At 43.2% G+C, this 14,791-nt stretch overlaps 1 protein-coding gene across 3 annotated transcripts; it reads left to right on the top strand.

Moving 5' to 3' along the window:
• The first annotated feature begins 9,490 nt into the window (after positions 1-9,490).
• ARMCX2 (armadillo repeat containing X-linked 2) lies at positions 9,491-13,977 on the top strand. Of its 3 annotated transcripts, none has more exons than XM_015087271.3 (4): positions 9,491-9,585; positions 10,795-10,847; positions 11,165-11,241; positions 11,598-13,977. In XM_015087271.3, exon 4 carries the CDS (start codon positions 11,727-11,729, stop codon positions 13,551-13,553), a length of 1,827 nt encoding a protein of 608 aa, XP_014942757.2. In that variant the 5' UTR covers positions 9,491-9,585; positions 10,795-10,847; positions 11,165-11,241; positions 11,598-11,726; the 3' UTR covers positions 13,554-13,977. The 3 variants fall into 3 exon arrangements, with proteins under 3 accessions (XP_014942757.2, XP_053057441.1, XP_026909619.1); XM_053201466.1 differs by lacking the exon at positions 9,491-9,585 and adding an exon at positions 10,201-10,251; XM_027053818.2 differs by lacking the exon at positions 9,491-9,585 and adding an exon at positions 10,611-10,679.
• The last annotated feature ends 814 nt before the right edge of the window (positions 13,978-14,791 follow it).

Raw genomic sequence — 14,791 nt, 5'->3', positions numbered from 1 at the left:
ACTCTCATCACATTCATTGCTATTATTGTTATTGTTATTATTATCATACAATCTTCATCATGTCTACTTTTATCATTTTTGGTCCAGGACCATCTGGAGCATGCCATCCTAGGGTTTTATGCAAGGCATCAGGAGGAAGAAACAGTGCCTGAGAAGCACACTGTATTCATGATCTATGATAAACTTTGTACTTTCTAGGTAAGGAGAAAGTCACAGGACTAGTTTGTGCCTGATGAGGCAGTTCTGAGTGTTGATTTACATAGCCCAAGGTAAGAGTTCTTTTTCCCAAGATATCATCTGATCTACTACAACATATCACATGGACAGTCCTCACATTCCAGCAGATTGATTTGGAGTCTCAGAATCCTTATTGATGAGATCTTGATTGCATGGTAAACCAATAAACCAGTTCTATACTCATCCTTTAAAATAAAACTAAAATAGGTAAAACACATTTTTATGGATTTCAGACCCCTGGGGGCCTGAGATCCAGATAACGGGAAGGTACTTCTCCACTTAATAGTCAATATTGCCATGGTTGCTTAATGATTCAAATGATTCACAAGTACTGTCTGCTCTCCTATAAAACAGTATTTGCATTTTAAAGAAATGTACATTTTTTTAAAATTCTCTTCTAAAAATATTTGTTTCAATAGGAAAAAATTGAATTAAGGTCTAGAAAAATTGAGACTTGCAATAACAAGGTTATATTTGCTATAATAATTTCAATAATAAAAGACTTTATTAGAGCTATAAGTTTATAGCTATAAACCATAGACTTCAGTGAACAAATTCAGGGTTTGATTACATGGAGCATTTACTCAGGAGTAATGGCTTTTCCTTTCCTTATCACCAGAAGCTCTATCATTAGCACAAAGCTTCTTACACATTCTTATCAATTTTTATCACTTTTATCATTCACTGTTAGAATAAAAAAAAATTAAAGGCATCCCAACCAAGTTGGTGTGTCTTAAGCTTAAAAGAAAAATACAGGTGATAATGGCTCCTGATTTTGTTGGCATTAATGCCAACTACTCTTGGGGTGCTTGGGTGGTTCAGTCAATTAAGCGTCCAACTTCGGTTCAGGTCATGATCTCAAGGTTCATGAGTTTGAGCCCCAAGTCAGGCTCTGTGCTGATAGCTCAGAGTCTGGAGCTTGCTTCAGATTCTGTGTCTCCCTCTCCCTCTGCCCGTCTCCTGCTCATGCTCTGTCTCTGTCTCTCTCTCTCTCTCTCAAAAATGAATAAACTTAAAAAAAATACCAAGTACTCTTTACATAATGCAAATTAGACTTCATAATTGATCAATCACCTTATATCCAATTTGAATTATGAATATGGTTGTGAAAGAAATGCTTTCACCGAATAAAAATAGGCCATTAGCTAGTACTTGGAAACCCTTGTTATACAGACATTCTTATAAACTCTTACATAATATTCTATAATGTGCTGCAATATTTGATTATCTCACAACATTAAAAAGTGTAAGTTTTAATTATAAATGAAACTGGTTAGGGAGAGAAGGTAGAGAAAGTTAAATTATAGTACAATTTCTCAAATTTCAATTTTGATTTATATTATTTATACGATTTTATTATTTAATTTAACTTGATTTTTTTTTTAATGAAAAAGGATTTATCTACTGACCCATTACTATCTATAGGGTCTTGGTTAATTTACTTACCCTCTCCTGGCATCCATTAAGTTGAGCAAAATAACTTATGGTTTAAAGAAACAAGAATTTCTTCCAAAGCCAAAAAAAAAAAAAATCCTCTAGTTTGGGAAAGTGTTAGTGAAGTTTAGGGATTCCTGAACAAGGAGATACCTGTGCCTTACTCCAATAGTGTTTCAAAGATGTGGCAAGCCTCAGAACAGCCATGAGATGCTCAGCAACTCCAGCTTTGACAAAGATTTCTGTTCCTTTAGCATAGAGCAGAAGCACCAGAACCATCAAGTCTTAAATGAGCTTGCAATCTGGAACAATGTGTGTCTCAGCAGACCATGTGACTGGGCCTGCCTTTCTGATATGCTGGCTCCCAAATTTTGACTACACTCAAAGAGTAAGGGAACCACAAAAATAAATTAAAAAGCTGATTTGTTTTCCATTTTAACAAGATGGGGACTCAAAAGAGCTTATTCCTCCAAGTTACCTTCTATCCCCAATACCCTTGGGCCACCACCTAGATCTTAGATTAATAAACCCATTTGTCAGAGTAGCTAGGTCCTCTTGTCTTGACAACTTCCCATCTCTGCTTAGGTCAGCTTTGATGGTCTAAGTGAACATCTGACCCTCCTTTAGCAACTTCTCCATTACTTCCAAGAAATTTGGAAGTGAGTTGGAAGGCAGTAAACTTAACACCTGTCCAACCTGTTTTAAATGGGACAGGCCTCCACATCCTATGTCTAAACATCCATCAACCTTTGTATTAACTGGGGTGCCTGGGTGGCTCTATCGGTTAAGCTTCTGACTCTTGATTTTGGTTCAAGTCATGATCTCAAGGTTCGTAGGTTCAAGCACGGCATCAAACTTCACGCTGGCAGCTGACAGCGCAGAGTCTTCTTGGGATTCTCTCTATCCCTCTCTCTGCCCCTCCCCTATGCATGCATGTGCGTGTGTACGTGCATGTGTGAACATGTGCTCTCTCTCTCTCTCTCTCAAAATAAATAAACCTTAACAAAAATAAAGCTTTAAAAAATACCTTTGTATTAACCTCTAGTCACATTACAGGCAGAATACGTTTTCATGAGGCGCTAAACTGGGTGTCCTCCAAAATCTATATATTGAAGGAGAGAGAGTTGATTCTTAGGTTAAAGTGAGAAAACTAGCCTCTGAGGGAAAGTGTTTCTGAGACAACCACTAGGAGATTGGAAAAGAACAAGCACTCTCCTCTTTTTCAGTTATGGAAAAGTTAGGCATTTTCTGATAGAGTGCAACACAGATAGTAATGCTAAAGTATAGGCCTTCTGGTGAGAGGAGCACATGAATAAGAAGCACATTTGCATTGCAAGAATGCTGAATGGCTACTTATAACAGAGGTAGTAAATGCTATTGATGCTTTGTCTAGATTCTGTTTACTGGGCTAGTGCATCCATCCCCTAGCTCTTCCAAGCATTGGTTGCTAGATTCATAGTTGTACCCTTTTTAGAGGATACCCAGGAGCTAAAATCCCTCTCCCCTCATGCCACTTCACCCATACACCATGGCTTGCAATCAGTGTATATAAAAGGTTGGCTCCTTTGCCTCAAAGTGGATCAATTCTGTGGTGCCCTTCATGTCCCAGAGTTGCCCTGGGTTCAGGCTGAAGCTATATTTCAGCTGGGCTCCATCTATGCCTAGTGTCTTCCTCTGTCCTTTGCTGTTCCCCTCACCTCCAAAGATGTTTCATCTGAGAACACTCCCTCACTTCTAGGGAGCCCCACTTAAGACACAATGGTATTAATATGTTTCATCTCCGTATCTGTCTGTGTTCTCCACTTTCCCTTTCTCAATCAAGTCTACCTCCTTGCCTCAGAGTAACTTTGTAGCAGGATTTTCCAGATTTTCTTTCCCCCAAATCCCAAATCCACTGTGAATAACAGAGTTAGGGGAGTAAGAGATTTCCCTCACACTAAAGAGAAATCCCCTCTTCGACTGGAGGGGAAAAGAGAGAGGTCTCTGAGTCCCTTGAGCAAATGGGACCTCTAGCCTCTTCCCTAACAGCCCAGAGAAAACAGTAGGAACCCAAGTTTGGTGGCCTGGATCCTTCCCAGGGCTCCCAACTTCACTAAATTCCTGTGTCTTTTATGCCAAGCATGGCACAGAAGCTGCCTAACTGGCCCACCTGGAAACTTGAATGATGGGTATCATAGCTATAACTAGTGTGGAAAGATATCTCCTTGTAGATAGATTTTAGTTTAGTCTACACAGTTATTTTTTAGAAAATGAAAACATTTAATATTTTTCACACCTAAATCCGAGGACAAAGTTTCATACCTGCTATATGAAAGGTCAGCAAAAGGGGAAGACTATGATTACTATATTTTATTATTATGAAACAATTCATTAACAGAATGTTTGTGAACCATTTTTAATAACTAATAAAAGACATCCCTTGCAATGTAACCTGAAAAAAATAATCCCAGGATAATACATACAGTATGATTGCAATAATGTTAAACACACACATCTGCATTCTTACACAGAGAGAAGGACAAGGAATGGTAATTGTTGGTGTCTTATTTTTATTTTCTTACAGTTTTCTGTATTTTCTAAACTTTTTGTAAGCAGGATTAATGTCTTTTGAGTCACCTGGTTTCTTCTTGTTCTGTCCACCACAGGTCAGTTGGTATATGTAATACCATGTGCCAGCACCGATCATCAGTCCCGCTGCCATCAACCCCAAATTCTGGGCGCGGCCCATGCTGCCGCTGTTGCTTTATCTCACGGGTCTCTCCCAAGCTAGTGAGAGTGTGTTGGAGGCGGCAGTCTGAAACAACAGTCAAGTGGGATCTAAGGGTGGGGGGAAAGAAAAAAGGAAATGAAGCCTAAGGTTTTCTCCATCTTTCTTATCCCACCCACCACTGATGGATGGACCAGCATACCATGGACAGACCAAAGCCTGAAGTAGACAGGAACAGGAGACAGTGGGGACTCAGTGCTCTGGTGGATGCACCAACACCCGAACGTGGGTCCAAACCCCAACCTTTCCCTGTTCCAGATCCAGGTTGTCAGACCTGTCTCTCACCTCACATTTACCCCATCTCTCTGCTCCTTGATAACCGTTTCCTCCCCTCTGCCTCCTAAGTCACCAAAGCCAACCATTTCTACTGGTGTTACTTCCCTGCCTTTTACAAAGCCCGAGGAAGAGGCTGGTTTCGGGTGTCTCCAAGGGGAAACACTGAAGTGCCTCTAAAGTCAACAATTGTGCTGCTACCCTCCACCCTCACCCCATGAGTCTTCCATCAACACCCACCCTCACGACGTACAGGAATGAGGAACGGTTTCCTCCTCTTCCTCCTCCTTCCTAGCTCACAATCACACCATCTCCAAGGAAATAGGGAGCTTGTTACCTGAGCAGAACCACCGTCTGGACCAAGACTTCAGTACTAGGCTGCTGGTCACATGACACTGCGTCACTGGTGAGTTCGGGTCCCAAAAGTCCCCTCCTATTATTAGCAACCCTCCTCCTCCCCACCACCACTGCACGCCAGGCACTGTCGCTTTTTTAGTCTTTGCACACCCAACAAATGTGTTGTGTTTCTCTGATTATTGAAAGGGGCAGCATCTTCTACTGGACTACTGGTCAATTCTACTGTTTCTCTGGAGGAATGGCCCCATCCTTTTCTCTGTTCCTTCCACCTTGTTTCTTTGGAATCCCTACTGTTCCCGTCTTCAGTCCTGAAAATTGGGGTGGGAGAAAGGGCGTCAGGAAAGGAACCAGAGTGAAAAATTTTTTTTGTTATTTTCTTGTTAACACTATTTCTGTTCCTTATTTAAACACTAGTGTGCATCCTTTTTATTATTAGAAACTATGATAGAACTTTTTTCATTTAAGAAAAAAATTCACTTAAAAAATACATGTATCATAAGCAATCATACTGCATAATGAGTTTTGTACATTCCATTCAAATCAATCTTAATTTCTTCTACATCTTGTTACATGACAAGATCCTGATTAAGCGAATCAGTTATCTGAGGGTTTGCAAATCTGCTAATATGGCATTACCAATTAGGCTTTATTTTTGGAATGCAAGAGAACTGTTCAATGTAGGAAAGCCATTCACTCATTTATTCAACACATTTACTGAGCACCTACTACATGCCATTCATTCTTCTTGATGCTGTGGTTACAGCAGTGAATTAAACAGACCTCAATCTCTAATCTCATGGCCCTTACATTGTAGTCAGAAAGACAAAGAACAATCAAGGTAAATAAACAAAATGTATACTATATTATTAGTGTTACCTATAAAAGAAAAAAATTAAAGGCAAGAAAGGAAGATATGAAAAGTTGAGATGGGTTGAACATTTGGATAGGGTAGCTGGAGAAGGAATCACTAGGAAGGTAACCCTTGAGTAAAGACCTGAATTCAATGAGTAATCTAAGTATGGTGATATTTTGGGTAAGAATATCTGAGACAGGAGGACAAGGAAATGAAAAGGCTCTGTGAAGGCAATAAGCCCAGTATGTCCCAAGAACATCAAGGAGGCCAGGATGACTGAGCTAAAGAGAACATCATAGAAGATGAAACAGGGAGGTAATAAGGTTGAAGAGAGTAGAGCCTTTTAATTTAAAGACATTTGCATTTACTCTAAACATCAGGGGAAGTGGGGTGTGTGAAGTTTGAACTTGGGGGATGTGTTGAAAATAAACTATAGGGAGACTAGAGTGGCAGGGAGACCATTCTATCTAAATCATTCACTGCAGCAGCAAACTGAAGGAAAAAAGAAACCTTTCAATCAAAGCATTTGATAAACTTAGCCAGCCATTCCTGAATATTTAAAAACTATTAGTAAAATAGGAATGGGAGGAAACTTAGTTTATGCAGTGAAGAATTATATATAATTTAACAAATCATTTTTGGTTACAGTAAATCAGATATAAAAGAAAGTATCCTTATCCTGATGAAGAATATATCAGAGGATCTTCTAACCTGGCATATTCCTCCCTCCTTGTGGGTTACCAAGACCACAGAACTTATGACTTGGCTCCACTCACTGGCATTATTTCTCTGTATTGCTTTTTTTGCAGCATTGGTAAACATAAGTGAAAGTAACCTTGAAAAAAGGATAGAATATATCAGAGCAAAGGTTACACTAAATAATGAAACAAAACAGGTATTCCCATTTTATTCAAGAATAAGATCTAGTCACCACCATTGCTCAACATAGTTCTAGAGGTTCTGATCAATGTAACACATGCAGAAAAGAAAAAATGTACAAATATTGGAAAAGAAGAAGTGAAAAAAGTCGTTTGCAGATGATTATATATAAATACCTGGAAAAACCAAAAGTATCACCTGAAAACTATTGGAATTAATAAGACAAATCACAAAAATTAGCAGATACAAAATAAATATATAATAGTTGAACATTATCCTTAAGCAGAAAATTCCCTCCCAGAAATTTTAATTGGAGAAAAAATAGCATTTCAGCAACAAAGACTACTAAATACCTAGGGAAAACCTAACAAGTAATAGGAATTATTTAGCTGAAGAAATTTATGAAATTTGATTAACAAACATAAAAAGATCTGAACAAAATGGAGACATAACATATTCCTGGAGGGGAAGTCTCAATGTTAAGATACTAATGTTTTTCAAATTAATCTGCAGATTTACTACAATTACAATAAAATTCCAAATGCTTATTATGTGTTTATTGTTGCTCAATTTGGAACTTGATTAATAACCACAAATGCACCTACTAATATGTCCATAAAAAGGACAATGGAAATTGTTAGCAGTGGTTTAGAGTGCAAAAGATATCACAGATATCTTTCTCTGTATACTTTATATATTTCTTTGTTATACTGGATATTTTATAATCATTAATATATGTTACTTTTTTCCTCAGAAAAAAAAAAAACAACAAGAGATTCCTAATCTGGATTGTTATATATAACACTAACTCTCTAGGCCATTGTATCAGTTCTTAATACCTAGGGGAGCAATCACTGACCCCTTGAGAAACTGATGATTAAATGACCTCTAATGCCACTCCCCCCAAACAAATGCACTTAACCACACATACACCCACAAACAAAACCTTGTGTACAATTTCAGGTACAGCACAGAGGCAGCCAGTTAAGAATGCCTACTAGTTAATCAGTATGGTCAGTGAGGAGGTTCCCTTGGGGTCCAGCATACATTTGGCTGAGGGAGCACCAAAATGGGTGTAGGCTACATGCAGTGACCCTGCAGCATGGCTAGGTTCTGTCTGGGTGCCTGCAAGCAAGGAGGCCAGAGGTAAGAGGCCCAGCTGGCTGCACATCTCAAGCCAGGTGGGAGCAGCAGACAGTGTTAGGAGCAATGTTAACTAAAGCACCATGATTGAGGGCAGAACAGGCAGACCTGGTGCTTTCCCCAGCCAGCAATCACTTTTTTTTCATGGAAAACTGCAGCTGCAGGGGTATGTGAGAACAGCAGCCCCTTCTGTGTATCTCTGAGTTACATCTGTGGGGATTTGGGGAAGGAGGGGAGAAAAGGAAGAAGCCAAAGGTGGTTACTCAAGTTGGTCACCTGATTAAAGGTGGCATTTACCATCTTGGCCACCTGTCCATGTGTACTTTTAGAGTGACCAACAGAATCAAGTGCCTGAATACAGGGAATGAGAGGCTCTGGAATATGGAAGGGGGTAGAGGGTCAACACCTCCCCACCCTTGACAAAACAGTGGGGGGATTTAGCTATCTCTGCATCCCTCACTTTCATCTTTCCCTTGGCCTAACATCTCTGCTTTTTGCCCAGAGCTGAATCACGAAACTGGAACCTAATCCAGGGACAGGTGTTCAAAACTGTCAAGGTTACAGCCATCAAATTACAGAAGGTTCACACAGCAGTCAGCAATGGTTGGGAATATTAAATAACCGTGTTTCTCTAACAGAACAAGACAGGATCATTTATTTATCCAACTTAAAAGCCATCCCACAAGGAGAAAAAGTAGGATATTATTTGTCCAGAATAAATAAGATTGGACAACTCAACATCTCTCCGTGGATCAATTTACAGATCCCATGAAAACATACTTATCTTATTGAGGGAAAATGCCATTTTTATATATTCAAATACCGTAGCACGTTTTGACAACTATTTCCTATGTGGCTAATAGAAGTCATTTTCTGTATGGTAAAAATTAACCAAAATTAATGGTGCCTTTCAATATTAGTGGGAGATCTTTATAAATCATGCAGCTTTTTTTTGTTGCTGCTTCTCATACTGTGGTATTTTTTTACTGCAATAATAAAGGATGGTGATCACTTTAAAAACAAATTGGAGAAGTGTTACAGAAATACAGACCCCATTCCCACTCCTTATCTCCTTTCTGACACTCTGCCCCTTAACTATACTGGAACAGGGACACAACTGCAGGGAAATGATGGGCACTAGTGGATTAGGTATTGAAGGTGGAACGAAGGGAGAATGTCCAGTTGCCCAAGAAAAAATGAAACAATTCCAACAACAACAACAACAACAACAACAGCAAAAAGTAAAACTTGTCCATCACCTTCCAAAAAAATGCATCCCATCCCCGGTAACTAGAAAAAGACAAATTCTAACACAGGGAGAAGGGGCTACTTTTGGCCTCCGGGACTACAAAGACAAAAAAAATAATAAAATGAAATGAGTGACAGGACCTGATGTGGTAGGGTGAGGTGGGAGTAGGGCTAAAGGAGGGGCTCATGTTCTTGGTGGGAGTGGAAATTGGGGACCCAAGCTTACTGGTGATGAGACCCTCACGTGACCGGGAGCTGACGTGGGCAAAGGTACTTAAAGCCCTGACAGCCGTCCTCCGTCCTCCTCTGGGTACCAACTCTCTTACGCTGCGCACTGCCGTGCGTTTAACCCAGGCGAGGAGGAGGAGGAGAAAATTCCCCCAGATCCGGGCAGGTGGGTGTGAGGGTGGGCATAGCCTGACACTCCCGAAAGGGGTAGCTCAGAGATGCGGGAGTCGGAGGCCGCGGGTGCCTCTGCCTCAACCGCTCCTGGCCGGCTTTCCAGACCCCCGCGCTCAGTCGCAGCTCATTTTGGTGGGCGGCGGGGAGAGGGGGAGGGGGAAAACCTAAAGACTGGGATATAGCTGCGGAGAATCCGCTCAATTCCTCTCCCAGTCAGAGTTTTTTGGTTTTGTTTTTGACACTCAGGCCCCGCACCCCACATCCCGTCCTATTTTGAGAGGAGGAGGGAAGAGAAATAAACGTGGCATCGCATATAAGGCCAGTAGGGTGGTTGGGCAAGGGTGACCGGAGGGGCACGCAATTTGGAAACAATCCGGCCCGTTCATTCCCATCCTCACTTTACAGATACCTCCCCCAACCACCACTCCCCCTGCCCTCCGCCCGGCTGGCCCCCTGTCATTAGGGGGTGCTGGGAAATGGGTGTGCCAATCTCTGTGGGGGAGATGGCGGTTTTGGTGCTGTCTGGGCTTCACAGGAGGGGGGACCCTGAGACAATCTGGTATTAAACCACCGTGCTACCCCCCAGGCTGCTTTCCAGACACCTCCAACCCAAACAGCCCTTCACCTCCGTTTATTCAGTCCTGGAAAAGGAGTTCGGGTACGCTGGAGGGAGACGTGGCGGTGGTTATTGGGTAATTTGGGGGGGGGGGGGAGGCGGAGCCCAGAACAGAGAAACAGTGGAAAATCACGACCCTCAAATCGAAAGGTCAGACATTGGACCCCCTGTTCTTCAGGCTAATGCTAGGGCTGGGGCCTGGGGACTGAAGGACGGGTGGTCCTAGGAGGAAGACACTAGATTGTTTGGCAGTAATCCCTTATCCCGCGTCCCATCCAGTTTTTGCTGCACCCTCGCCCCGCCCCCTCCTGCTTCGATGCAGGAGAAGGGGTGTGGCTGTGTGTCCCGGAGAAATGGCGGACAGGCGGGGAGGGGCAAAAGAAAGGAGGGGTTGAGTGTCTGGGGAGTCTGCGCAGGAGGCGGGGCGGAGAGGTGAGAAGAGTTGAGTGAATTGAGAGGTGGTCGTTCTGGTATGTGAATGCTAAAAGGCAATTATAGGGACTTGTGTCCTGGGTCTCCTCCATCCACCGGCTCTCACTGTCCAGCCTCTGGTGTCTACATTTCTGCCCTTCTTTCTGTCCTTAGGATGAAGCTTTAACTGAACTGAAGGAAAGAGAAACAGCCCTGAATCTTTGGAGGTCTGTGTGGGGAGTGGGAACGGTCTGGAAACCCCTGGTGTGAACGGGGCAGAAACCAGAGCAGAGAATGGGACGAGAGGCCCCTCCTCCCCCATCTTTTCCCTCTTTACAAGATACCCTTGCCTTGGGCCTGTCCTTTCTGGTGCAAAGAAAGGGGTGTGTCATCCACTTTCTTAATGCTTTGAGTAGGAAGGGTTAGGAAGGGAAAGAGGATCCCTGAGAGGGAAAAACATGGCCTACAGGGGTTCAAATCAAGAAAGGAAATTGAATCCAACTACCAAATGCTCCAAAGCACCCTTTCTGGGATCTCTCTGCAGGTCTGACTGAATTTGGGGCCCTGCACAAGTACAAGCCTGGTGGAAAAAAGTAAACTCCTCCTGCTTCCAGCAAGTTGGTATGTGTATGAGCAACATCTGGGGACCCTTGGGGTGACTGTGGGAGGATCAGAGCAGAATCTGGGATCTCTACTGTTTTTCCTGCTCTCCACAAGTTTCCTAACGTCCATACTGCCTCTCATCCCTCATTTAGGTGCTAGGAAATTGTGTGTTGGCATTGGGTAGGGCTGGCTAGGGATGAAGGTGTAGAAAACCTTGGACAACCAAGGTCCTGTATCAGCAAACACAGGCGTTGACATCTGTGTCTGGGTACCAGCCCACTCACCAAGCATTATGTTTCCAAGTCCTCTAAGTAGCCTTGTTTAGACATGAAGTTAGCCAAAGCCTTAAGCTTCATTTCTGTCCTTTACCCCAGGTCCTTCTCAACTTGCATCCTGGGTAAAACCCGTGAGACTGAGTGGAAGTGCCTTGCCCAGACGTGCACGCATCCCATTTAGGCAAGCCAGCTCCACGCACTGGATCAAGGAATTACTCCAGCTGCACCATGAGCCGAGTTCGAGATGCTGGCTGCGTAGCCGCCGGGATAGTGATTGGGGCTAGTGCCTGGTACTGTGTCTACAAATATGCCAGGAGAAGAAACCAGACAAAAAAGAGATTGGCCAAGCCCAAGACAAGGGCTGTGGCCGGGACTGGAGCCAGGTCTAGAGCTGGACTAAGGGCCGGATTCACAATTGACCTTGGGCCAAGATTCGGCCCTCCCACCCCAGTCCACACTCAGGCCAAGGACAGGGCCCAGGATGAAGCCTCTGCTCTGGACGTGGCTGGACCTGAAGGAGTGGCCCCAGCTGTGTCCAGTGCTGAGGCTCAGAGTGGGGCAGGAAATCAGGTCCAGGAGGTAGAAGGGACAGGGGTTGGACCTAAAGCTGAACCAGTAGTCAGGGCCACAGCAGCTTCTTCAATGGCACCACCTCCCAGGGAGGCAGAGGCTTCCGTGGCTGTAGAGGCCCCCACAATCACAAGGGCTCCCAAACTGCCAGAAGCCCTTGACACAGCAGAGGCTCCCGGGGTGCTAGCAGCACCTCCCAGGGCGCCAGTGATGCCTCCTACGGCGCCAGCACCTACTGAGGCTGTGGAGGCTCCTGTAAGGGCAACGCTTACTGCAGCACCAGTGCCTTCTGGGGTAACAGTGCCTACTGGGGCTGCAGAGGCTCCTGGGACTTCAGGATCCCCTAGAATAGCCTACAAGAAAGCGACCCCTGGGGCTCATACAGGCGCAATACCTAAGGCCGGATCAGCCACTGGAGCTGTACCTAAAGGTGGAGCCAAGGGAACCAAGTCTCGGACTGGGGGCAAGGGCAAGGGAAAGAAAAACAAGGTTGAAGTAGACGAATTGGGGCTGGGCTTCCGCCCTGGGGATGGGGCTGCAGCAGCTGCTGCAGCCTCTGCTAATGGAGGACAGGCTTTCCTGGCAGAGATCCCTGATTCTGAGGAAGGAGAGTCTGGGTGGACTGACACAGAGTCAGAGTCAGATTCTGAGCCTGAAACCCAGCAGAGAGGGAGAGGGAGGAGACCTGTTCCCATGCAGAAGCGCCCCTTTCCTTATGAAATAGATGAGATTCTTGGTGTCCGAGACCTCAGGAAAGTCCTTGCTTTGCTTCAAAAATCAGATGATCCTTTTATCCAACAGGTAGCTTTGCTCACTCTGAGCAACAATGCCAACTATTCATGCAACCAAGACACAATTCGCAAATTGGGAGGCCTCCCAATTATTGCAAACATGATCAACAAAACTGATCCCCACATTAAGGAAAAAGCCTTAATGGCCATGAATAACCTGAGTGAGAACTATGAAAATCAGGGCCGACTTCAGGTATACATGAATAAAGTGATGGATGATATCATGGCCTCTAACCTGAACTCAGCAGTACAGGTAGTTGGACTAAAATTTTTAACAAACATGACTATTACCAATGACTACCAGCATCTGCTTGTCAACTCCATTGCAAACTTTTTCCGTTTGTTATCTCAGGGAGGTGGAAAAATCAAGGTTGAAATTTTGAAAATACTTTCGAATTTTGCTGAAAACCCAGATATGTTAAAAAAACTGCTCAGCACCCAAGTGCCATCATCATTTAGTTCTCTTTATAATTCCTATGTGGAATCAGAAATTCTTATTAATGCCCTTACTCTATTTGAGATCATCTATGACAATCTCAGAGCAGAAGTATTCAACTACAGAGAATTCAATAAAGGTTCCCTGTTTTACTTATGTACTACATCTGGAGTGTGTGTTAAGAAAATTCGAGCCTTAGCAGATCACCATGACCTCTTGGTGAAAGTGAAAGTTATAAAACTAGTGGATAAATTCTGATTGGCTATGTGCTGTCAAAAGACTTGAAGAAATTTCTTGGTTTTCCATTCTGGAAGCAATGAAAATTGAAAGTTACTACTTTTCCACTTTTCATTTAGTAAAGGGATCCTTTCAGCTGCCAGTTTTGAATAATGTATCATCCAGAGTGATGTTATCTGTGACAGTCTCCAGCTTTAAGCTGAACCATTTTATGAATACCAAATAAGTAGTCCTCTTGTACTGAAAACACATTTGTGACTTTAATCATGCTGCTTGAATGGAAATATTTTTACTGGTTCCTCTATGTAAATTGACAGTGAACCTGTCCATCAAAAATAGCCTACACTTCTGTCATATGTTTTGTCTTGAATTTATCCACCAAAGACTTCATTTGTGTATCATCAATAAAGTTGTATGTTTTGACTGATGAAAAAAAAATGTTCTCATGTTTGAATTTAAATTCTAGCTGGTGAGATAAAGTACATAAACACAAAAGGATTACTGACAGCACCTGGGCATCTGTTCATTGTCAAATATATTCTGTCTGGTTAAATAAAGAAGTTGCTGGAGACCTTTAAGGGGGAAGGGCACATTTAGGCTGGGACCTGAAGGGAGAGCATGAGAAAACACAGAAGGGCATTCAGATGGGTAAGATGGCCTGAAGAAAGGCATGAGGTGGAAAATCTGTTCTGTGATAAGAAGACAACGAATTTGCCTGAAATGGAAGCTGTGGAAGAGAAGGATGAATGAAAAAGGTGGGGAAAGTTTTGAGAAATCCTGAACCCCCACCTGAGATGGAAATATCCCAGAGTTACTGGACATTTTTGACAAAGGGAAAAATAATCTGGTGGCCATGTGCAAAATGTATTGGAGCTAGGATGGGGTTAGGCATAGAGACTGGAAATGAGAACTGTTGTTAGGAAGTTATCATCAACCGAACATGAGAGTGTGAAGGGTGAAATAGGGTGATGATTATAAGAACTGTTAGGGAAGGGTGCCTGTGGCTCAGTCGGTTAAGCGTCTGACTTCAGCTCAGGCCATGATCTCACGGTTCGTGGGTTTGAGTCCCGCGTCAGGCTCTGTGCTGACAGTCCAGAACCTGGAGCCTGCTTTGGATTCTGTGTCTCCTTTCTCTCTCTCTCTCTCTCTCTCTCTCTCTCTCTCTCTCTCTCTCTGCCCCTCCCCTGCTCACACTCTGTCTCTCTCTCTCTTTCTCTCTCTCTCAAAAATAAACATTAAAAAGGGGCACCTGGGTGGCT

Source organism: Acinonyx jubatus, chromosome X (assembly GCF_027475565.1).
Source record: "Acinonyx jubatus isolate Ajub_Pintada_27869175 chromosome X, VMU_Ajub_asm_v1.0, whole genome shotgun sequence".
Taxonomy (NCBI): Eukaryota; Metazoa; Chordata; class Mammalia; order Carnivora; family Felidae; genus Acinonyx; species Acinonyx jubatus.
The sequence above is the reverse complement of the archived record's forward strand: the minus strand, read 5'-3'. Positions and strand labels throughout refer to the sequence as shown.

Excerpts from the sequence above, each read along its gene's own strand:
- ARMCX2 (XM_015087271.3), top strand. The coding sequence starts at position 11,727 with ATGAGCCGAGTTCGAGATGCTGGCTGCGTAGCCGCCGGGATAGTGATT.